Below are 25,841 nucleotides of genomic sequence, written 5' to 3'. Positions count from 1 at the left end.
TCAGCTACATTCACTCTAAAACCTCAGAAACTGCCGAAGATCAAGCGTTCTAATAGAGTTAAATAGCTTCTTGGACCCATGTTATGACTCCTTCAGACTGTACCAAATAAACACACAGACCCTGAATCAGTCTATCATGGTTATATTCTCATACTGATGGGCAGGAAGTTATGCATGAAATCCCTTCTCCTAGCTTCTTCTCATTTAAGAGAGAATACACGGCTAAGCTCCCATTTCGTAATAGTCCAGTCTCAGAGACTTTGGGCCTGGTCTTGCAAACAGTCTGATGGTGAGTGGTCCTCTTTCATGTGAATAGTCCTGCTGAAATTAATGGAACTAGTTGCTGAGCAAGGATTATTGACACGGGTAAAGGGTGCAGGACCAGACTCTTGTCCTGTAACAGTATCCAGAGAAAGAGTCTAGGGGATATAAATCAATCTGAATGCATTACAAAAAGACTGGTGCAAAGGAGAGATAAAATGATATAACTTCAAAAAAATTAATAATTAAATCTATATGACACTGGTTAAGATTTTCAATAAGAAAACCCATCATGACAAAAATCCAGTGTTTGTGTGTTTAATAGGAAACATGGTCTTAGTATACCTGTAGACTTGTCCTGACCGTCACTATCAACTTCAGCCAGGATGGGAATTTTCCGATCATTTTGCTCAAGAATGATACTATGGTGTCCCCATAATCTGGCTTGTGAAATTCAGCTTCATTTAAACCATCAATTAATATGATGTAGTCTTCATCTGGGATCTTCCTCTCTGAGATGATATGAAAGAGAAAAAGCTTCAGTCCATCGGCTAGCAGCATGGCTACAATGAGCACTCACCACATTGTTTGAAATCAGACATTGCTATAGATGAAAAGAGATAAAATAACTGTACTTCTCAGGTTGCATAAAATATGTATTTGATTTACAATATCTATACAATTGTGACAACCACTTCATTAAAACGATTAAGGCTATTAAACAAGTCACCTTCTCCCCAAACTCAAATATATTTGAGAAATGTGAATCAGCAACTCTCAGCACATTTTGACAAGAACATTATTACATGTACTTTCACTGGTGACATTAAACATCAACAGCGTCTTGATGTAAACCTGTTGCAACATTTACAATTGCTATGAATACGTATGCATAGAAGTATATGCCACTAGCACCTTTAGATAATCTAGATTGGGATGTTGTGTAGGCACACAGTAGACTTTCTAACCAACTAATGCTCATGCTGGGCTAGATTTTCGAACGTGCATGCAAATACTAATAAACATGTGCAAACCATGGTTCACGGGCAGTGCAGGTGTTTGAGCACAAATCAGTTTGCATGCACAGGAGCTGGTCAGATGAACTTTTCAAAATTCTGCCCTCTGTTCAGTAAAGATGGGTCCAGAACAAACCCCTGCCTCATGAACTTCAGAGAAGTTTGGATCTGAATTCTATGGCTCAGACCATCTCGACGATTACGTTTGCTGACAGTTGTACATGAACATTTTTAAGCGTAGGACCCTGGGCACTTTTCATGCTGCTAACAACATAATTACTGAGGAAAAACGGTGTGGTTTTCATGCAATAAAGTTACATTTCTCAAGCAGATTTTGAAGGCTGAACTTTAAGTTTAGCATTAATCGATGCCAATAAGAGGAACTACGTCTCACTGACACTGCAGTCCATTAAATAAAAATAGCGGTGTCACAAATCTGTCCTTGGCAGAAACCCCCTTTAGGAGTATGTAGGGAGTGCAAGTGTGTGGGTCCAATTGCACCCATCCCAGTCAGTGCTGCAGGGATGTATCCCTCTTGTGGGTTGGTGCTTGATCCTCCGGCCAAGACCTCCTTGCTGTTTCTTCCCCTCTCAGGGTCCCATGTGAAGTAAACCAAACTGTCCACAGTCAGCAAAGAAGGTTAAATAAAAGTTATGAAGAAAAAGGAAGAAAGGAAAACCTATCTGCAGCTTCAGTTGGGGCATTGGCCTCTCTTACTTCAGAGGGCCATGGCAGTATCACAGTCCCCTTCAGAGTTCCCTGGGTCTCCAGTACAAACCTCAGTCTCATTCCCCTTCTTAGCTCAAGGGATCCACGTCCTCCTCCTGCACGGGCAGGGGCTCTGTTGGCTGTCAGCCTCTCTCTCTGGGAGCTGAAAAGCACAACAGCCCTTTCCCTTCCCGGGTTGTCCCTAGCTGAGCAGAGTCCCCTCTTTTTAACCCCTCCTCCAGACCTGGTCTGGTCTGGAGGGGAGGGGTCCACTGCAGCCCAGAGCAGCTCCTTAATCTGCTTCTATGCTGGTGCGGCATCACAAGGGGTTTTCTGGGTCAACTGGTTCTCTGTACCAGCCAAGTTGACTTATGGAATCAGAAGTTGGAGACTTAGGCCTTGTCTACACTTAATATTTAGATTGACATAACTATAGCACTCAGGGGTGTGAACTCACAGCCCTGAGCCCCATATCTATGTCAACGTAACCTCTGCTGTAGACATGGCCAGGTCGAGAGAAGAATGCTTCCATTGACCTAGCTACTGCCCATCAGGGTGATGGGCTACCTACAGTGATGGAAAAAATCCTTCCGCTGCTGTACAAAATGTCTACACTACGGCACTACAGTAGTGCCCATAGTGTAGACACGGCCTCATACAGTTATTCTCTCCATCTCTCACCCATGAAGGACTATCCCACTCAGCGCTTTTTAGTGGGGATGTCACATCTATGAATTTCGCAATTTTTGTTTACTCCCACTGTCTGGGATGTTCACAGCGGTCAGAGGAAGTTAGGTGTCCAAATTTCACAGACTTTCAAAATGGGGGCCTTACTATTATCTGGCTTTGACAATCCCACCCATTACAGCTCACTCTCTCTGAGAGAGATGCAGCCTTCCTAGCACCAAAGACCTCCTTTTAGAGAAAGGCAACTGTTGGTTTTCCCTTTGGCGGCTGCTTAAGACAAGTTTCGCTGTACAATATTGTCTAGTAATACATTAAAAAATTCTAGCCAGGGACATATTTAGTGCACTATTGTACACGTACAAAAGATAGTTGCATTCTTTCTTCAAAAGTAGACCCTGACTGCAGGACAAGACATTTTCAAACCATCAGCACATCAGATAACAGCAGCAGAATTTTAACTGCTCAGATTGCTTTTTGTACTATGTTGCATTAAAGACAACCAATTTTTGTGGTCATCTTGCCACAGCTGAAATCTGTAGAAAAAAGAAACAGGCAGGCAAAGAAGGTGTAATAGAGGTGGAACACAAGAAACAGGTCTATTTCCTGGCCCCAGTTTTCTAACCTGGTTCAGAGCCACAAAAGTTTAATAATAACCATGTCACAAGACAGTATCCAGTGACTATTACAGGGGCTATAAACGGAAAGTATGGGTCACGAACACGAATCAGTTCTGTATGGGGACCACTTCAGTGAGACATCTCATGTATCAGCTTGGAAAATGGAAAGACACCTTAATTTTCTCTCCTCCCAAAGGGAACGGACCGTTTTGTAGAACACAAAAGAACAGGTGCATTTAATTTCTAATACAGTTGAGATTTTCCTTGCGTCAGCTCCCTATAAATTACCCTCTTTTCTCTTAGCAGTAAATTAAATCGTATTTTATATTTAATGAGCAGTTAAAAAATTATTGCTCCTTTTAATTAGATTATTTGCTATTTTTAACACCTGATCACCCATCTGAAGGTTGTATTATGGCAGTTAAAACTAAATGGCCAAAGACCTGTTTATTTCAGAGGGAACTCCATATATGCTCTGTCATGGCAGCTACAAGGGACTACAATGCTTTTGCTGTGTCCCCCTCAGGGCAAAGAGCAGGGCATTCTCAGTAAAGGGTCCTCACGGGAACGTCTGCAATAAAAGACCCATGGCATGGCCATGGCTGGCCCATGTCAGCTGATTCAGGCTCGGGGGCTTGAGTTGAGAGGCTATAAAATTGCAGTGTAGACATTCAAGAGGGCTGATGACGGGGGAGGGTCCCAGAACTCAGGCTCCAGTCTGCAACTTTATAGCCCCACAGCCTGAGCCCAAGTCAGCTGACCCCAGCTTTGAGACTTGGTGCTGCAGGTTTTTTATTGTAATGTAGCCATACCCGATATCTTGAATTTGTTTTCTCTGGCAAGTCCATCAGAGCCCTTGTCTAGCCACCTTTAGGGTGTGCTGCAAGCCGCACCTTTCTGGAAGTTAGTGCTGCTTAATGAATGTGGGTTTGGACTGGGAGTTAGGAGACCTGGTTCTATTCCTGAGGAGTGCTGTTGATTTATATTTGCAATACTCTCACGACCCCCATCTATACAGTGTTAACCTTCTTTTGTAAAGCACTACAGATGGACTGTGCTATGAAAGTTAGGCATTACAGTTCGCGGGTTAGCTTTTTCTTTTCCCCTTTAATCACTTAAGGAAATATTTAATTAAATTTAAAATAAACAGTACGGTGGTGAAAAGCATTACCCCTATAATAAATACCTTCAGAATAGCTATACATTAAATCTCATTGTCCGATTATCTCTTCATCCCAAGCTTTTTGTATTTCTCCATTTACTGTTCATATGTGTACAGAAAAGGTGTTTATTTTGCATTAAAATCATTACATACATTTTTTCACGTAACTTTTAAGCAGGATGACAGGGCACACTAGGAAATAGCCCTTACGACTCTTTCACCTTGGAGCAAATACGATGGAAGCCTGATTTTTACATCCACATCTCCTGGTTCTCATAAAGCTTATATGGGGGATGGGGAGGAGAAGGAAATACGGTCATGGTTCCCCTACAAGTTGTTTCTATTACTCAAATATATACATAAATACATTTGAAAAATACATATATATAAATACATTTGAAAAATGTGAAGCTCAGTTTGTCAGCAATATTCAGCATTAATAATTGATAATAAATAGATAAATAAATTGATAATAAATTCATAAATAAAATTACTGTTTAAAGCTTCAACAGCACCTTGTAAAGGGTCTGTTGCCATATTAACAAATTCTTGTATATTACATATTTTCTTCAACCAATTTCCATATGATGTTCATTTTGTTATAAAACACTTGGTACAAATTAGTTTGCCAACAATCTTAATCAGCAACACTGAAAGACTGGGGTCTTGATCCCTGGATCCAGCTGAGCAATGCTCAGGGAAAGGCACAAGAGGGAAAACCTAGCTTCACAAGAACAGCTTGATTTTCCCTGATCTTAGGTGCCTGATGGGGATGAGTTCGGCTGCCAGCATAATTTAAAGCATCCTCAGAACTGCTCTAAGTTACGTCATCTGGAATGGCCCCCCAGGTGACATTGTAACAGCTGTAGATTACTTCTCTGCCTGCCAGCCACATCTTCAACAAACCCCTAATGCAAAGTGGTGGTTGCAAAGGGTGGAGAGAATGCTGATCTGATGACACTCAGAGATTTCCCCAAGCCAGGGGAATCCACAGCTGGACAGCTGAGCCAGCTTTATAGTCCCTTTGCACCTGTACTGAAGTCAGTATTTAGAATCTAGACACTCAGCTTCAAAATAGCGACTTTATTTGAACAACAAAGCTGCTAAATATGACTGGAGTGGTGTTTATATCACTTTGATCCATCTATTGCATTGGGATGAAACGTACAATCGTGTTGAACAATTTCCACAGCCAATATTACACATTGCAGTATTTGTATAAACATGGTTTTGAGAGGGACAGAGCTCTGCACTCTACCCACACCTGAATAGTGTCTATGGCTATGAAGGTCAAAGGTTTTACCGTTAGCCACTCTATTAAGAAAAACTAACTGCATCTTTCTTGTATACAAAAGAAAGAGGAGCAGGTACAGCTGACACTGCATGTGGGAAAATGGAAATGTCCTGAAGGGTTTTTGCTATATCTCCGGAGTCAGTAATTAGGATATGGTCTGTTACCCAGTTCCCCAAAGCAGCATTACATAAGTCATCGACAGACTTGTATATTGTCAGCATTTTTGTTTGGAGGCTGAGAATTCCCAAGAGCTGATTAAATAATGAATTTTGGAGGGGTAACTGAGTGGAGGAAAAAGTTAGTGACCTAACAAATGAATGCAAAGATGCTATTCTAAGAACAGCTGTGCAAGGCAAATGTTGTTAGCATTCATTTTCAGATCTTTTGGTCCAAATTTTGGATGTGAATGAAACCAAATGTGCTCAAAGTCAAGTGTTCACTCCACCACCTTGGAAAACACAACTGAAGGACTGGGTTGGAAGAGGAGTTACAAACCAAACAAGAGTCTGTTTTCTCAGCCTCCCTAAGTCCTACCTTCTCTTCTACAACTCTTGAATTTTCCTGGTGCGCTAGGGGCTCACACATGGAATCCATCCGCTCCTTGGTTTGGAGGCTCACACTCAAAGAAAAGCTAAGTTAAAAATTCTCAGGCTGATAAGAGTTAAAAACAGTCTTAACCACAGTACCTTTATGAAGATTTTCCAAGGGCTCTAGGACTCCCCTCCGGAAGGAGGCCATGGGATCCTGAACACAGGATCTCAAGCTGAGCATACTCTGTAAATGTGGTTCCCGCAGTAGCTGCTCCCTGTAGGCGACAAACTGTGGTGAGCGGCAGAGCAGTGCTGCCACGTTGTGTACAAACTCTGGCACAAGACAGGTGTAGGCATTATCGGCCTGGCAGTAATGGTAAGCGACAACCTACCAAAGGGAAAAGAACAAAAATATATCTACATCAGACACCAGTCAGACAGATGTTAAAGCAGCATCTTTTTTGTAAATTTCACTTACTCCGGCAGGCCAAGTCTTTAGAGGGACCCCTGTTAACTGCCTTTGACATTGATCCAGATGAATCAGCTGGTAAAAACAGGTACTGATCCTTAAAAATTATTAGATGTGCCACTTGTGGAACAAGTGAATTAAAGTGCAGCCATTCACAAAAGTAGACAGTGACAACAACAAATTGATCTGTCTGAAGTACTGCATGATAGACTTGTGCTCCACTGTTTCAGATCTCCCCTGTCAGTCATAAGCTGTGATTGGTTTTTAAACTTACATTTTATTTGGTGTTTTTAAAATATCAAGCTAAGCATGGAAACGGATGTACGGTATACAGCAATATGTTAAAAAGAGGACCTTTCAGCACTGCAAAACCTGCAAATTACAGATTCTCCTGAACAAAGGGGCTGCCAGATTTACTCTACATTCCATACCCTCTCTCACAAAGGTTCTCCTGCAGAGAACTAACTAAAGAAAAATCTCCCCTTCCCCATCGCATCCCTAAGTCCCAGCTCTTTGGTCTCACTGCTGCCAACCTTCTCAAATAAACAGAAGTGCAACCAGATCCTCCTTCCCCTTTCCATTTTTCCACTGGTTCCAGGATCAGATTAAAAACTCCTCCCTCCATGGACTGTGTTATGCTGTATAGAATTGTGAGACACTTTATATTATTATTAATACCAATATTATAAAATTGCAATGGATTGTGCCAGATATGCCGTGTAAGGTGTCAGTGAAAATGTTATGATTTGCCAAGTATGGTAATCTTGTTTATATGTTGGTATCACCTTTGTATTGTAAGTTATATATGGTATATCTGTATTTCCAAACTTGTGCTGTTTTTATGGGTGACACCCCCAAACAGATTGGCATCAGCACTGCCTAGCCTGTTCGATGGCCCATCAGCTGTACAATGAACCCACTGAAAGGAGCCAAGGGATACACCTTACGAGTCAGCAAGGCATGTAGGGACAGGCTGGTGGACAGAGAACTCTAAGGTTTCTCCACGCCATGTGCTGTGAAGCTTGTGTTTGGGACACAGAAAGTACAAACCACATGGCAAAAGGAATATAAAGGGCAGCTGCATCATCTCCATTTACCTTCAATCCTGCTTCTTACCTCTGGTTTTCTACAAACTGAAGCTCTGAACAAATGACTGAATGGCCCATCCAAGCTTTGGGTGTGTTCCGGAGGGACTTTCAAGCCAACAAACTCACCAATACTGCTAAGAATCTGATATATGGACACTGAAGTCTCTGTATGTATCTGATTGCTTTATCATTTAACAATTCTCTTCTTGTTCTTTTCTTTTATAATAAACCTTTAGTTTTAGATGCAATAGGATTGTCTGGCAGTGTGGTATTTTGGGTGAGATCCAGACTGATGCTGACCTGGTAAGGTGGCTGGCCCTTTGGGGTCAGAAGAACATTTTGTATAAGTGAGCAGAGTTTTTAAGTAACTTCTCACTTTACTGGACCTCTGTGCTAACTGGGAGGCTGAGAACTGGAATGGGGGCTGTGTGATTTTTTTTTCCAGCTACTTGGTAACCAGGGAGGGGGGTCAGGAGCACAGTTTGCGACTGGTTGGTGAGTCTAACTTCAGTGTTAGCCACCAGTTTTGGGAGAATCTGCGCTCCTTTTTTTCAGCCTGCCCTGATCTTGGCATTTTCAGTGAGAGCTGCCCTAGGCACTTGAGGTCACAAACTGCTTCAGTCTGTAGAGGACAACTCTCCCTGTTCCCTCTGCTGTTCTCTCTTTCTCCACCACACCTGGCCACTTGGAGGCAAGTGTCCTCTTCCTTTCAGTTTCGGTCATCTTGGTCAGCCTTTCCATAGAACGCTTCCCCATCCACTTTCCACCTCTTTTAAAATCTCATTGACAATATCATTCTTCTATAGTTCTTCATTTTAACTCTATTTATTTTATTCTGCAATGCATTTGGGGGTCCATTTTGTATGAAAGACATGATATAGTGAGGTGAAATCCCACTGAAATTCAGAAAACAATATATAGTGTTTGAACATGGGGGTGAGGAGAGAGAAGCAGATAGAGATTTAAAAAGCTAATTTTTCCCCTATTCATAATGTAATGACATTGGCCCCAATTATGGGCCGTGCTTCTGCACTAGTGCAAAGTGTTCTTAATCCCAAAGGATCTAGTCCTTTGAGGAGCCACAGATGGATCCTTGGTGATATAAGCCGCTACTCAACATTGCTCATGGCTGCTGGTATAGGGTGGCATGCCTTGGGCTTTAATGCCTCTGAACTGCCATAACGAACCCTTGGTTGGCAACAGCCTCTAGAACATCCAAAGATGTGCTCGTTCTGAGATGCTGTCAGGAGTGAACATTTATTTTTATCTGAACCAAGCAGATATGACTTTGTAAGGCATCATTTTTCTCATCCTAACTGCATTTTAAGCCTTGGCATCAAAAAGTGCAAAGGAGGTTATAAATAATAAAAGAGACTTTTCACTTTACTCCCATTTTTGGTTTTGGTAAATGTCACCACCGAAGCTGAAGGCAGCACTGAGAGTTCTTTGCTGAAGTATTTGGTAAAGTTCAATTTAGCCAGTCTCAAATGCTTTCTATCCAACACCTTTTACACATTGTGCTAATTCTCTAAATATAGATTACACTGAAAAGAAGAAAACAATACGCATGCAATGGAAGTGAACTGAGAATAAAAGATTACATTTAAAATGTATATTTCCATTATTTTCCTGATGATTGAGCAAGTAATTTCCATGTGATCTTTTGTAAGTGCAAGTCAAGCCATTCCAGGTAAAATATTAAGGAGTCAAGACATTATATTCTTTACATTAAACAGCAAATATCAGTGGTCACACTTGTGTATTTTCTTTTTAAAGACAGCTTCAAAGGAATTTATTCTTGTTTTATGCATATTTTCCCTCAAGTGATTCCCCATGCTGGTGCATGGGATCATGAAACCAATCAACCATGGCAAACCATCTGCACAGTTTCTGCATACAGTGGAGTTAGTGCTCTTAAGCAATTTACACGTTTCTGTTTTGAAACTTGAAAAAACAGAAAATACTTCCAAGTGACTCAGTTCAAAATGCTGTGGGTCCTGAAGGCAGAGAATTCTCTCTCTCTCTCAGCAGAAGTATGAACTCAGATCTTTTGCTTCTACCTCGGATAGTGCTAAAACAATTCCTTGGCAACTTAGCTTGCGCACCCCTTGAAAAGAGATAAAATAATGCAGAGCAGTACATTTTGGAAAGGTTAATTTCCTAGAACCACCTGGATCTCCAACTTTCTTGTATAACAAAGTGTCATAAATATAAAGGGAAGGGTAACCACCTTTCTGTATACAGTTTTATAAAATCCCTCCTGGCCAGAGGCAATACCCTTTCACCTGTAAAGAGTTAAGAAGCTAAGGTAACCTAGCTGGCACCTGACTCAAAATGACCAATGAGGGGACAAGATACTTTCAAATCTGGGGGGGAGGGAGGGGGACACAAAGGGTTTGTCTGTCTGTGTGACGCTTCTGCTGGGAACAGATCAGGAATGCAGCCTTCCAACTCCTGTTAAGTTAGTAAGTAATCTAGCTAGAAAATCCGTTAGATTTTCTTTTGTTTAATGGCTGGTAAAATAAGCTGTGCTGGAGGGAATGTATGTTCCTGTTTTTGTGTCTTTTTGTAACTTAAGGCTTTGCCTAGAGGGATTCTTTATGTTTTGAATCTGATTACCCTGTGAGGTATTTACCATCCTGATTTTACAGAGGTGATTCTTTTACCTTTTCTTTAATTAAAATTCTTCTTTTAAGAACCTGATTGATATTTCATTGTTCTTAAGATCCAAGGGTTTGGGTCTGTGTTCACCTGTACCAATTGGTGAGGATTATTATCAAGCCTTCCCCAGGAAAGGGGGTGTAGGGCTTGGGGGGATATTTTGGGAGAAGACATCTCCAAGTGGGCTCTTTCCCTGTTCTTTGTTTAAAATGCTTAGTGGTGGCAGCATTCTGTTCAAGGACAAGGCAAAGTTTGTACCTTGGGGAAGTTTTTAACCTAAGCTGGTAAAAATAAGCTTAGGGGGTCTTTCATGCAGGTCTCCACATCTGTACTCTAGAGTTCAGAGTGCGGAAGGAATCTTGACACAAAGAAATATGATTATCACAATTTTTGTAGCCTTTTTTGTTTTTAACACATTACAGGGCTTAAAAAAATACCCGATAAGTAGAAACTAGAATACTGACTCTAGTAGCCACATGCCAATAGGAAAGGTGCTGCCACTCCTGAAGTGAGGTGAAGGAGCAATTAATTTCTCCATTAGTGAGAAATGCTTTGTGCATCACCCTCCTGGCTACCAAGAGTGCGTGTTTTGGGGCTCCTACTATGATACTGACATTAAATCTTACCCAGACTAGTCACATTGCTCTTGGCTAGTAAGTGTCACAAAAACTGAGATCTTCCTTTGCTCATTTTTTCTATTCTTGCCTCTCCAATCTCTCTGCTTCCCTCCCTCCCCCTCCGCAACCTCTCTCTCCATTGTGGCCCAACCTTTACCAGTCACTTTTTCCATTCAGCCTCAAACAACCGTCACCACTCACTCTTTCTCTCCTTCACCACTCCATTCTGTTCCCTCTTCAGTCACCCTTTTCTGGATGTGGGGATCAGCAGGAACATTCAATCCTGATCGTTAGAGAAAACACACAGATCTGCATTTCTCCCAGCGAAGAATGGGTTTTCCACACTCTGTGTATGTGTGTTATATGCACTATACCTTCAAGGTCAAGCCACTGATTTGATCTGACCTGTACAGCACAGTACAATAAATAAATTTTACTTGACTTGAATTGGGTTTTGGTTCAGATTAAAAATGGTGGCGGGATTACAGAAGATTAGAGGGAGGAAGGAAGATTTCCTGGTATAGGTGGGATTTAAGGAGGCATCTGAAGAAGGAAAGAGACAGTGGTTGGTAGATAAAAACAGGAAGATATTTCCAAGAATATGGAGCAACCTCAGTAAAGGAACAAAGCTGAGAGAGGAAGGAGAGGAATGCAGCAGTAAGGAGAGAAAGGTTTGGAAGGTGAATACGGAGCAGGAAAAATGAGATCAGTGATGTATGTAAGGGAAGATTATGTAGCACATGGGAGGTGAAGACAAATGAAAAAGGAGGATGGGGAGTTAGGAGTGGCAGTAAATAATGGCCAGTAAGAGAAAAAGAAGAAAGAAAGGCTAGACAGAATGAACCTCAAAGGAGAAGGAGTACGAAGGGGAGAAAGGAAGGGTTAGGAAATGTCACTTTTGAAAGATATTTTATTTAATAGGATGGGCCATTTTAAGCAGTTCTCAGGCACTTCATGTGACATGTAACATCTTCCACTCAAGACAGCATTCCTTTGACATCATGCCTATAGACATGATTTGTCTGTTCAATTTTGTAACGTGCCATCATTGACATGAGGAGTCTGTTCTGTCTTAGGTCTTCTTATACAGCCAAAGTATCTCAATATTGAGGGCCTGTCACCTCTGACACACTTAGAAAAATGTTCAAATCCCTACAGTGCATCCCTGCTTTTAGTACAAGGCTACCAACTTGTGTTTTAATCAAATTTTTGTATCTAACAGGATTTATCTCTTTTTCAATCACACAAAATGGTTTGGAAGTAAATACAGCATAATCCATTTACCTGCCAAAAGGCCATTCGCCAAGTAATATTTTAGTTTTAATAATGGAAATGGAAATCAGCATCACTGTATTTTATTATTTCGTGACTGTGTATATATGTGGGGACCCTGTTTATAGGGAAGGTTCTTTCATTATTTCTACGTAGCTGAGGATGTTAGTACACGCCTGCTGAAACACATTAGTGTTACAAGGCATCAGGTCTCAGCTGCAGTGGATTTTATTTCTTCTTCTACCTCTCCATCAGAGGAGAGTATTCCCATTCTTTTCAGGGTGCCCCAGCAATCATAAATGATTCTTTCTTTTGGCTAGGAGAGCGTGGGGAAGGACCTCCCAAGTCAGCAGCAATGCTGTGGGTCAAGTGTATTAACACTATGGGGAACGGAGCTACTGAGCTACAGTTATGTATGGTGCCCCCTTGGGACGATGTGAAGGGCTAGCATGTGGGGGGGCAGAAGATGTATAAATAAGATGGGTTGGCCTTTGCAAGGGGGACATGATTGGTTTCATTTTCCTGAGCTAGGGGATCAACTTTCAAAAACTACGGTAACAGCTGGCTGTATTTCAAGGAATCCCTGTTGAGGTTACAGGGACAAACCATCCCGATGTGTCGAAAGAATAGTAAATATGGCATGCGACCAGCTTGGCTTAACGGTGAAATCCTAGCGGATCTTAAACATAAAAAAGAAGCTTACAAGAAGTGGAAGGTTGGATATATGATCAGGGAAGAGTATAAAAATATTGCTCAGGCATGTAGGAATGAAATCAGGAGGGCCAAATCGCACCTGGAGCTGCAGCTAGCGAGAGATGTCAAGAGTAACAAGAAGAGTTTCTTCAGGTATGTTGGCAACAAGAAGAAAGCCAAGGAAAGTGTGGGCCCCTTACTGAATGAGGGAGGCAACCTAGTGACAGAGGATGTGGAAAAAGCTAATGTACTCAATGCTTTTTTTGCCTCTGTCTTCACTAACAAGATCAGCTCCCAGACTGCTGCGCTGGGCATCACAAAATGGGGAAGAGGTGGCCAGCCCTCTGTGGAGATAGAGGTGGTTAGGGACTATTTAGAAAAGCTGGACGTGCACAAGTCCATGGGGCCAGACGAGTTGCATCCGAGAGTGCTGAAGGAATTGGCGGCAGTGATTGCAGAGCCATTGGCCATTATCTTTGAAAACTCGTGGCGAACCGGGGAAGTCCCGGATGACTGGAAAAAGGCTATTGTAGTGCCAATCTTTAAAAAAGGGAAGAAGGAGGATCCTGGGAACTACAGGCCAGTCAGCCTCACCTCAGTCCCTGGAAAAATCATGGAGCAGGTCCTCAAAGAATCAATCCTGAAGCACTTGCATGAGAGGAAAGTGATCAGGAACAGCCAGCATGGATTCACCAAGGGAAGGTCATGCCTGACTAATTTAATTGCCTTTTATGATGAGATTACTGGTTCTGTGGATGAAGGGAAAGCAGTGGATGTATTGTTTCTTGACTTTAGCAAAGCTTTTGGCTCCCACAGTATTCTTGTCAGCAAGTTAAGGAAGTATGGGCTGGATGAATGCACTATAAGGTGGGTAGAAAGCTGGCTAGATTGTCGGGCTCAACGGGTAGTGATCAATGGCTCCATGTCTAGTTGGCAGCCGGTATCAAGTGGAGTGCCCCAAGGGTCGGTCCTGGGGCCGGTTTTGTTCAATATCTTCATAAATGATCTGGAGGATGATGTGGATTGCACTCTCAGCAAATTTGCGGATGATACTAAACTGGGAGGAGTGGTAGATACGCTGGAGGGGAGGGATAGGATACAGAAGGACTTAGACAAATTGGAGGATTGGGCCAAAAGAAATCTGATGAGGTTCACTAAGGATAAGTGCAGGGTCCTGCACTTAGGATGGAAGAATCCAATGCACCGCTACAGACTAGGGACCGAATGGCTAGGCAGCAGTTCTGCGGAAAAGGACCTAGGGGTGACAGTGGACGAGAAGCTGGATATGAGTCAGCAGTGTGCCCTTGTTGCCAAGAAGGCCAATGGCATTTTGGGATATATAAGTAGGGGCATAGCGAGCAGATCGAGGGACGTGATCGTTCCCCTCTATTCGACATTGGTGAGGCCTCATCTGGAGTACTGTGTCCAGTTTTGGGCCCCACACTTCAAGAAGGATGTGGATAAATTGGAGAGAGTCCAGCGAAGGGCAACAAAAATGATTAGGGGTCTAGAACACATGACTTATGAGGAGAGGCTGAGGGAGCTGGGATTGTTTAGCCTGCAGAAGAGAAGAATGAGGGGGGATTTGATAGCTGCTTTCAACTACCTGAAAGCGGGTTCCAAAGAGGATGGCTCTAGACTGTTCTCAATGGTAGCAGATGACAGAACGAGGAGTAATGGTCTCAAGTTGCAGTGGGGGAGGTTTAGATTGGATATTAGGAAAAACTTTTTCACTAAGAGGGTGGTGAAACACTGGAATGCGTTACCTAGGGAGGTGGTAGAATCTCCTTCCTTAGAGGTTTTTAAGGTCAGGCTTGACAAAGCCCTGGCTGGGATGATTTGGCTGGGAATTGGTCCTGCTTCGAGCAGGGGGTTGGACTAGATGACCTCCAGGGGTCCCTTCCAACCCTGATATTCTATGATTCTATGATCACTATGGGGCAGTGATTTTCAACCTTTTTTTCCTTTTCGAATGGAGGTGCAGTCTCCTTTGGAAATTCAACCTGTGCTCTGCGGACCCCTCCCATAGAAGTCTTACACAGAAAACTGACTGAACAGAATTCAACTATAAATGTTGCATGTGCTCGGCACTGCATTTGACGCAACGTGAGAAAGGGTGCTCCGGGCTGGCTCCAGGCACCAGCTTTGCAAGCAGGTGCTTGGAGCGGCATTCAGAATGGGCGGCAGTCCGTGTACCACGGCGGCAATTTGGCGGCAGCTCCACGGCTCTTCCCGCCGCAGTGGCTTTTGGGTGGCAGCTCCGCGGCTCTTCCGGGCGCGGCGGCCATTTGGCAGCAGCTCTGCTACTATTGTGGCAGCAGCAATTCGGTGGTGACTGCTTGGGGCGGCAAAATTGGTAGAGCCGCCCCGAGGGCGCTAAACTGCGGACTTCTATGGTAACAACAACCCTTACGGGTTTTGACCTGTACGTGGGGTATTCACGTACTTCTGATTGATCAGAAAAACAGAATGCCTTTTCTGGGATCTGAAACTTTATTTTCATAGTCACCTTTCTCTAGCCGCTTAGACATAGTCTGGGGGAGCCCCAGGGGTCTGCAGACCACATGTTGAAAACCACTGCAGGCATGCAAATCCTATTTATACCTTTACACAGCACCACCTGGTGCTAGGAAAGCAACACTGCAACTTCTCACTGAATTTTGGAAAACAGCTATATATTAGTGTGATGGTTTGGTTTTTGGGTGATTGTTGGTGGAGGCCCCTCCTGGCTAGAGGAAGTTAGGTAGAAAAGTGTTTCAATGGAGAAAGAAGTACACACACAAAGCAAGGGGGAAAAAAAGAAAAAAATCTGTCTAAGACCAATAGATGGTGCAGACAAAGGATTATAAACCTGGACTCCAAACATAGACAGGATTTAGGGCTGGTTAGACCACAACATGAGGGTGTTAGACAGATGTCTTCATGCCCTAAAAAGTAGATGTTATGGTCACTATTTCATCTAACTGTTAAAACTGGAACTTCATAAAGAAATTCATGCTAAACATAAGTCATATTAGTGTGCTTTTTATGGGATCTTAGATTTTATTTTTATAATGGACTCCAGGCCTTTCTGCCCTTCCTCTCTACTCTTTTTCCATGAGTTCACAACCCCTATCTCCCATGCTGTAACTGTAGTGTGACACCTAGGGCTCAACTATACAGCGCGACATTGCACACTACATAGGTGTGATTGCTAAAGCGCATCCATATGTTGTGCATTAATTGGTCCACGTAGACCCTGTAGGTGTGCACTAAAAGTTCCCTAGTGCACATTAAACGTTTGAAACACACTAGTCAAATCACACTATGGAACAATTAGTGTGCAGCATGTCAGTGCAGTTTAGAAGTCCCATCGCTGCAATGAGCGTTGCTACACCACGTAGACAAGACCTTAGATAGTGGGGGGGGGGTATTATACAGCAACATCCAGCAGACAGATTCAGCAGGTACGTGCCCCTCGATTTTCACATATAGTGGGCTAGCTTCTCAGCTGGCGTAACCTGCTGTAGCTCCACTGCTGTCAACTTCCACCAACCGAAGATCTGGCCCACTACATGTAGCCTCAACACTGTGGACCTGCCAGCAGACGCTCATCCTTACTAGGCAGAACCTTAAATAACTCGGAAATTCGCTTTGTTACAAACCTATTTTCATATTAAATATGTATTATAAAAACCCAAACCCACATAATTTACCAGGGAAGGGGGAGCCCTCCCCGCCGTCAGAAGGCAGCACTGGGGTGTGTGTTCAGGGTGGAGACTGAGGAGGAAGCGGACAGATGGAAGGAAGAACGTGAAGAGAAAGGGATTGGGGAGGTGGAGGACACGTGGAAGACAAGACGCTATGGAGGAGCCCAAAGGGGAACAGGACTGACCCAGAAGACAGGGTGGGGAAGCAAGGCCCAGAAAGGAGAAAGACAGTGAGAGGGGCAGGGGGTGGAGAGGGATAGAGTTCCTTTGTCCTCCAGGGGCTTGGGGCAAGTGAGTGGAATCTTTCACCTGGCAGCCACTGGGGCAGCTCCCATTTTTGTTCGTGCATACAAGGTTGAGTTCTGAGCCCGAAACAATCGTGTACAAATTGGGAGTGGGTAGCATCCACCCAAAAGCTCAAAAATCAGAAGGCAGATGAAGACATGTGTCTTTTTGAAAGGTTAAGATTTTTCCAAGCCAGTCTCATGATTCTGAGCAGTCTGTTCCACGGTTTTTGAATGCCTGTATTTGTCAATACAGCTTCCCTTGCTCTCTTTCTCTGCAATCTTCACCTGTCTCTTCTCCCCATATCTCAACACTTAAAAACTGCGGGGTATCGGGGAGGGGGGGGGTGGAGGAATGAGGCAGGCAATCTCCCCTGACAAGCAGTGCTCTGAGCTTCATTACTGAGCCAGGCCTTGGGGTCTGACAAACTTCTCATGGTTCATCTCGGGAAAGCCCCTCTGCAAAGAATCATGGGAAGTTCACTGGCCTGAGACTGCTAATGCCATTGGCTGTTATTCCCAGGCTAGGGAAGCCGGGGGAGGGGAGGCGGAAGAGAAGTAGGGATTGTTCTGATTTCCATGTAGGTGAGCCATTTAATGCTACATTTAAAGAAAACTAGGAAATTAATTCACAAAAATCTTTGTTGGGAAAATTAAGGTTGCTATACACATAACAAGCTTCAGTAAACCACAAAAAGCAAGGTAATGAATAGTTAAGCCATTTAACCCTCTACTTGTTCAGTGGCAGGGAGATGCCTTACCACTTCCAAAATTACTAACACCACAGACCAAACACCCCAATCTTAACCATTGTGCAAGGGATGTCAGCCTTCCAGCACTCTCTTTACTACAATATCACCTTCCAAACACAAACGTCTATAACTGATGCTGTTTGGAGGGTAACATAATGCAATACTCCTAGTGAGGGTGTAACACTGATACACAGTGGCATTACATTTTCAATATTTCTGTTCGTGAATCTTACAGAGTGGTAATCTCAGTGTTTCCTCTTGCAAAGGCGTAGATGGATTCAGTGAGCCTGTTTCAGAGAAAAATTCCAAAAAAGATCACAGCAATTCAGGGTTTTTAGAGCCAAACAAATACCTTGATAGTTTGATATTTCTAACACACTTTACATTTGGTGTAAGATATCGGTTTTCCTTAATTACTTCAGGGAATCACTGAAATCCCCAAAAAGAAGCAACCTTTCCTTCCATGGTAGTTATTCCTGTGCCAAAGTTTCAATTTTATGATCAAAGTACGGGATTGATGAATCAGAGACCCCAGTGGGAGTCTTGCCAGAGCTCAATGGGAACAGGACAATGCCCATTGTTTCTGATAATTTTTGCTTTTGATAACAGCTTTGTTATGGGGGGGGGTTAATTTCAGGTAACTTCTGTGCAGTGCTGAGGGGAAGGAAGTGCTTTCAGAATGCAATAACTCATTTTCTTCGGTAGTTTTCCATGGGAAATAGATCTGCTTGCTAGTTGTCTAAATTGGCTTATTTCTAAGGATATTTCTTCTCCCTGATGGCTAAGGGACTATAAATCATGAAAGACTTCAAACTGCTCCCTCAGAGAACAGTGAAAAGCTTCTCCCTAATAGTATGGCAAAGAAACTTAAAATAAATGATAGGCTCACATGGAGCTCTCTCTGATACTTTTTATTAGTAATTTAACGCTACCAATGTGATCAAAATTGGTACAAAGCCAAAGATAAAGGCTGCTCCTGCCGCCAAGAGCTCACAGTCTGAAAACAGCCATAGAGAAGACAGTACACACTGGAAAATCCAGAGGAGGGAATCACAGGCCTTTTGCCTCTATTATTATAAACTCAAAACCTATGAGCTCCAGGGGAGAAGTCAATTTGAAGGAGAGATTTGGAAGAGTTGATGCTGATGGCATGTTTTCACCCCTGATTTCTGTAGCCTATGTCAACAAGGCTCTTTACTCTTTTATTCATGGACTTCCATAATGGGCAGGTTATTTTTCTTTATTGTTTTGTACACTGTATACTGACAACGTCCTTCACACCTGCCACCGGCAAAGAGCTGGAATATCAGTACTTAGGGCTATTTAATGTCTCAGCTCTTTTCTGTATTTCTTTAAAAATTACTCAGGATAGTGACATGCACACAGGATATCTTGATGCTGGTTGCCCTGCTACTCCAAATAAGCAGCTCTTAATAACTGCTATCTAACATGAGATCTTGTTTTTGATAAGGCCTGCAGATGATCATACCTCTGATGTCTGTGACATTCTCCACGACCGGCTGTGGAAGTTATTGTAATGTACCAAAAAGAGGATTTTTCTGAATTAGGGCCTAATGGAAGAAAGAAATTAAATCTTTGATATGTCACCAGAATTGTTTCATAAAAGACTTTTTCAAAGTTTTCCATGAAGTATCAGCTGTTTTTGTTTTTTTTTAATGGATGCTGCCAAAGACGTAAAGGTCAACTAATCAACTTAAGCACTGGTCACCTCTGAGAGGACACAGTATGCTCTGGAACCCAGTTAGTTAGTTAGTTTTGGAATCAGTCCATGTTTACAATAGGCAAGATAAGATTTACTGTCAGATTAACAACTGAACAAACTAACAGATGCAAAGCTGATACAATAGGAGGTCACGTAGGTCCCTTGCCTTTTAGTTAGTCTGATGGTACATAGCACATCAGCTTTTCCATTTTTCTTTTTTTTGTGGGGGTTAAATTTTCAGCGGAGGATGGATTCGGTGTTAAAAGTCCTTCCAAATGGGGCCATAGCCAAGGTACAGCAGGTCAGATTTTTTGGCCTAAAAACCGTGACTTGTTTCTCTTTTCTCCCTAATTGATCTAAAATGCCAAAAGTAAAGCCACAGTCTTTGGATGTGAAGTGGAATGTGCCACACTAGTTGAAACAAAGGGGTTGTCTACTCTGGCACTTTACAGCGCTGCAACTTTCTCGCTCAGGGGTGTGAAACCCCTCCCCGCCCCGAGCACTGCAAGTTTCAGTGTAGACAGTGCACCAGCGCTGGTAGCTACACCCCTCGTGGAGGTGGTTTAACGTTGCCAGTGTAGACTAGCCCCAACTCGCACACTTTGGCTTTGTAAAGTTATCTTCTTTTTAAGGAAAGGAGCAGATTGGAGCTAAAAATATATCCATTTGTCAGATACCTACCCAGCAGGATTATTTGAGAACTCAGTGAAAAAAGTCTTTCGATAAATGAGATATTTTAGGGAGAGATAACACTCTCTTACTGGCCGTTCTGACAGTGTGCGACGTGTACAACATACAAGGAACATAATGACTAATGTATGCTGAACAATGCAGAGCTGGCAGTTGCATTCCCTTCCAAGAGCCATATGTGGAAGAGGAGAACACTTGTGAAAGTTCTAATATTTATTTATATAGACATTCATCACACACTCTTTGCCTTGCCATCTGGGTGCTATGTGAAACAAATATCGGGCAACAATATACCTGGTACAAAAGCCAAGCAAAGTAAGTGCTGGCAATCATTTAGCACTAAGAGTTTGCTGGACATTTTCCTCCCCAGCGCAGGAGCAGGGAATTGGAAAGCACAAACTACATGCACCCTTTATAAAAGTTCCCCAGCAAAGCTCCCCAGAGTTCTTAGCAATATTTTGCCACTTTCACACCATCAGCAAAGCAGGGCTGTATCTTAAAGGTACCATATAACCCAGGATGTAAATGTCAGCCTATGGTAACATGATATATAATCCTTTCCAGTCAATACAGCAACTGATTTGCAAATCACTTTTTAAAGCGTTCTGATCTATGTATGTGGACGTTACCCAAAAAGGTGCAAGTATCCCACAAAGCACAACAATTCACATTCTACAGCTTCGTCCAAGAAGTCATGCAACCCAAGCAATTATCTCTTACAAAAGCGAGCTCTGGACACTTACTCAGCAATTTCATCTGGAATTCACTCCATTCTTCAAGAAAGAGGAATAATTACTATGGTAACCCTGTTCTACAGCCTTTAATATGCCGTCTGGTGGCTGTGAAAGATTAACCCTCAGAGTACGAGATGAACTCTTGATGTTTTGAGAATTTCATTGTAAAGAGAAATAGCTTTTCTCAGGTAATAAAACTGCTCTGGAAGGTCTTCCCCATACTCTCTCTTGTAAGCATTTGCATACTCACTGTCCTCTGTCAATATCCACATTTTTGTGTGATGTATACAAAGACAACTTCAGTGATTAAACAGTACACATTCCCAGAAAAGGTCATCAAGAAACTCTTTCAATACCTGTGCAGCAAGTCTCCGCATGGCCTCTTCTTGGCGTCTGCGCATTTCAGGCGTTCCAGGGCAGCTTCCACTCGTGATTGACGAGTGAGCAGAAGGTGGCTGTGTAAGGGGTAGCTCTCTATTTGCATCCACATCTGTACCAAACAAAGAGGGTAACAGATTTCTACAGGCCAACCATGACTGAGACAATTACAAAGCACACGATAAGGTATTTTCTAACAATCCATTAAAGCGGTTAATATATTTTCTGTAAGCAGTCTAAGACTCTGAGCAGTATAGGGGTGCACTCAGGGGAAACTCTCCTGAACAAATTTCTGCCAGAACTAACAGGGGAAGGACAGCAGAGATAAAGGATTAACCTCATCTTACTCATTTTCTTCATGTTAATCTTAGTCATTAAATACATACAGTATTTAGTGAATTTAATACTCATGATAATGTGGCCCCTCTCCATAGAGTCAAATATATTGTTGGGCAATGCTCTACTACTTCTGCCCATAGGCCTCCCATCTAAATGCTTCTTCTAATTTAGTCCTGAGCCTTTCTTGAGCACATGTATAAATGGGGACCGTTTAACCCGGTAACTAACATCCCAATTCACAACCAAGTAAAGTAACCAGAAAGAGAGAAGTACGAGATGATACCCAGAGGAGCATTAGGATGTTGGGATGGATCTGCATGAAAGTAATGATTTGTGGGGGGAGGGATAACTCAGTGGTTTGAGCATTGGCCTGCTAAACCCAGGGTTGAGAGTTCAATCTTTGAGGGGGCCATTTAGGGATCTGGGACAAAAACTGGGGCTTGGTCCTGCTTTGAGCAGGGGGTTGGACTAGATGACCTCCTGAGGTCCCTTCCAACTATGATATTCTTTGATATTGGAATCATCTCTAAAGCATAACTGATTCTAAATCTCATTTAATCCGATTTGCTTGTCTGGGTAGAGTGATGTGGCACAAACTAGAGGCCCTCTGTAAATGTCAAGATATATGGCATGTTTTTACTGTTAACTCTTTCAAACTACATTATTTTGCAACCAGAAGTTATTGATTTCAAATTTTTTTGATTAAAAAAATTGTACTTTAAGAGTATTCTAATAGCAACAGGTTTCAGAGTAGCAGCCGTGTTAGTCTGTATTCGCAAAAAGAAAAGGAGGACTTGTGGCATCTTAGAGACTAACCAATTTATTTGAGCATAAGCTTTTGTGAGCTACAGATGAAGTGAGTTGTAGCTCACGAAAGCTCATGCTCAAATAAATTTGTTAGTCTCTAAGGTGCCACAAGTCCTCCTGTTCTTTTTGCTAATAGCAACAGTCTCTTCAAACACAGACCCTACTAGCACAGAATTTTCCTGAATGCTATAATGTACCCTTGACTTTGACTTGAAATAATAATTTAAACTATGATCCATTTATCTGCTGGTAGAAACAATAAGGGTGGCGTCCACTGTCTAAATACTTAATTCGTATGTTTAATTAACAAATTCATGTTTTGCACATGTGAACATATCAGCAGCTCTATCTGCCTGTCTGAGTTATGAAGAAACTGTAGTGGGATTTTGCTTATTTCTAGCTCACTAACACCAATAATATACTTCTTATAGGACTTTTGGGTCACCTGATCAATACTTAAGTTATTAAACATATTAACAGAGTTTGTTTTTGAATGTGTATAAATGAAGATAGATACATCTGCTGGGAGAGCAAAACAGCAGTGCACAGACAATCCAGGAAGTTTCTAGAGAGCGTTGGGGACAACTTCCTGTGCAAGTGCTGGAGGAACCAACTAGGGGCCGTGCTCCCAAACAGGGAAGAATTGGTAGGGGAAACAGAAGTGGGTGGCAACTTGGGCAGCAGTGACCATGAGATGGTCGAGTTCAGCATCCTGACAAAAGGAGGAAAGGAGAGCACCAGAATATGGATGCTGGATTTCAGAAAAGCAGACTTTGACTCCCTCAGGGAACTGATGGACAGCATCCCCGGGAGGCTAATATGTGGGGGAAAGGAGTCCAGGAGAGCTGGCTGTATTTTAAAGAAGCCTTATTGAGAGCTCAGGAACAAACCATCCCGATGTGCAGAAAGAATAGCAAATATGGCAGGCGACCAGCTTGACTTAACAGCGAAATCTTCAGTGAGCTTAAACACAAAAACTAAGCTTACAAGAAGTGGAAACTTGGACAGATGAATAGGGAGCAGTATAAAAATATTGCTAGAGCACGCAGGGATGTAAGGCCAAAGCACAATTGGAGCTGCAGCTAGCAAGGGATGTGAAGAGTAATGAGAAGGGTTTCTACAGGTATGTTAGCAACAAGAAGAAGGTCAGGGAAAGTGTGGGACCCTTACTGAATGGGGGACGCAACCTAGTGACAGATGATGTGGAAAAAGCTGAAGTACTCAATGCTTTTTTTGCCACAGTCTTCCCAGACAAGGTCAGCTCCCAGACTGCTTCACTGGGCAGCACAGTATGGGGAGGAGGTAAGCAGCCCTCAGCGATGAAAGAACAGGTTAAGGACTGGCTAGATTGTCAGGCTCAAAGGGTAATGATCAACGGCTCGATGTCTAGTTGGCAGCCGGTATCAAGCGGAGTGTCCCACAGGTCAGTCCTGGGGCCAGTTTTGTTCAACATCTTCATCAATGATCTGGATGATGGGATGGATTGCACCCACAGCAAGTTCACGGATGACACTAAACTGGGAGGAGAGGTAGATATGGTGGAGGGTAGGGATAGGATACAGAGGGCCCTAGACAAAGGAGGATTGGGCCAAAAGAAATCTGATGAGGTTCAACAAGGACAAGTGCAGAGTCCTGCACTTAGGATGGAAGAATCCCATGCACCGCTACAGGCTGGGGACCGACTGGGTAAGCGGCAGTTCTGCAGAAAAGGACCTGGGGATTACAGTTGACAAGAAGCTGGATATGAGTCAGCAGTGTGCCCTTGTTGCCAAGAAGGCTAACGGCATACTGGACTGCATTAGTAGGAGCATTGCCAGCAGATTGAGGGAAGTGATTATTCCCCTCCATTCGGCACCAGTGAGGCCACATCTGGAGTACTGCTTCCAGTTTTGTGGCCCCCCACTACAGAAAGGATGTGGACAAATTAGAGAGAGTTCAGTGGAGGGCAACAAAAATTATTAGGGGACTGAGGCACATGACTTATGAGGAGAGGCTAAGGGAACTGGGTTTATTTAGTCTGCAGAAAAGAAGAGGGGGGATTTGATAGCAGCCTTCAACTACCTGAAGGGGGGTTCCAAAGAAGATGGAGCTAGGCTGTTCTCAGTGGTGGCAGATGACAGAACAAGGAACAAAAATCTCAAGTTGCAGTGCAGGAAGTCTAGGTTGGATATTAGGAAACACTATTTCACTAGGAGGGTGGTGAAGCACTGGAATGGGTTACCTAGGGAGGCAGTGGAATCTCCATCCTTAGAGGTTTTTAAGGCCTGGCTTGACAAAGCCCTGGCTGGGATGATTTAGTTGGGGTTCGTCCTCCTTTGAGCAAGGGGCTGGACTAGATGACCTTCTGAGGTCTCTTCCAGCCCTAATCTTCTATGATTCTATATATGGCTTTTTCCAGAATAAATGTGTTATTTCTTATTCTGAGGAGCTCAGAGCTCCTTATTAAACAAATAACCCCAGCCACAATTTGTGATTCACTTATTTCCCAGAATTTAGAGCTGGGGCTCTATCCAATTTACTGCTACTTCAAGGAAGTGCTGGAGTAAGAACTGAAAGCCTGTATGTGTTTGGTTTGTACAAGGATCTCTTTTCTGTGCTTTGCATGTGAGGACTGTAGAACATTTTCCTATTCAAAGCCTCCAGGTCTCAACTGTGTGTGTGGTTTTTAGTTTGAAAACATTTAAACTATAGCCTCTGTAATCTCCCTCACAATCTCTCTAAATAGACTGAGAGAATCATCCAGCAGGTGTACTGCAGGCTTTAGTTAAAATACATAAACAAACCCTGCCTTTCATTACACATTGTCCATTTTGCTCTAGAAGGTGACATTCAATATTTCAGAAAACCAACAATTTGTCTCATTTCAGATGCTTATATATGGATGAGAATATTTCATTCTAGCAAACAGCATTTGTCCAACAAGGGATTTAACTATAATTTCAGTAGGATAGAGTATTCCTTCATTCCTGTTTTACCCTTATAATTGTCCTGTGTGTGGTATTAAGCTATTGTTGCTTTCTACCTGCAAGGTGGCTGCATTTCAGTGGAGGGCTAAGTGATTTATGCTGGTGTGAAGGAGGAAAAGCAGTTGCCAGGCTCAAGATGCGGTGTGTGACCCACCCCAAGCTGCTCTACCAGAATGGAGGGGGATAGACCAACTGTACAGGAAGGAATAGGTGATGTATCCAACATAAATGTGTGTTGCAGTAACAAGTTAGGAAATAACAGATGGAGGTTTCCCATTAAGCATGCCAGTGGGAGAACCCATGATGTGCCCAAGCCAGTGGCCAACAGCAGAAAAGGCAGCCTGATTCCTCAGGGAGCCTCAGCTGGCAGGAACCAGGTCATGCTCCACATTGTCCAGGTCTGG

The 25,841-nt window shown here is 42.9% G+C and overlaps 1 protein-coding gene across 12 annotated transcripts in view; it reads right to left on the bottom strand.

Annotated features, from left to right (window-relative positions):
- TANC2 (tetratricopeptide repeat, ankyrin repeat and coiled-coil containing 2) overlaps positions 1 to 25,841 on the bottom strand; it is a 713,129-nt gene that overhangs the window by 85,277 nt on the left and 602,011 nt on the right. For all 12 annotated transcript variants that reach the window (XM_073325985.2, XM_073325984.2, XM_078850726.1 and 9 more), the window contains 3 exons: positions 21,304 to 21,437; positions 6,432 to 6,663; positions 607 to 773 (listed from right to left, as the gene is read on the bottom strand). In XM_073325985.2, coding sequence (XP_073182086.2) covers positions 607 to 773; positions 6,432 to 6,663; positions 21,304 to 21,437 — 533 coding nt within the window. The remainder of the gene's footprint in view (positions 1 to 606; positions 774 to 6,431; positions 6,664 to 21,303; positions 21,438 to 25,841) is intronic.

This window comes from Lepidochelys kempii, chromosome 27 (genome assembly GCF_965140285.1).
Source record: "Lepidochelys kempii isolate rLepKem1 chromosome 27, rLepKem1.hap1, whole genome shotgun sequence".
Classification (NCBI taxonomy): domain Eukaryota; kingdom Metazoa; phylum Chordata; order Testudines; family Cheloniidae; genus Lepidochelys; species Lepidochelys kempii.
The sequence above is the reverse complement of the archived record's forward strand: the minus strand, read 5'-3'. Positions and strand labels throughout refer to the sequence as shown.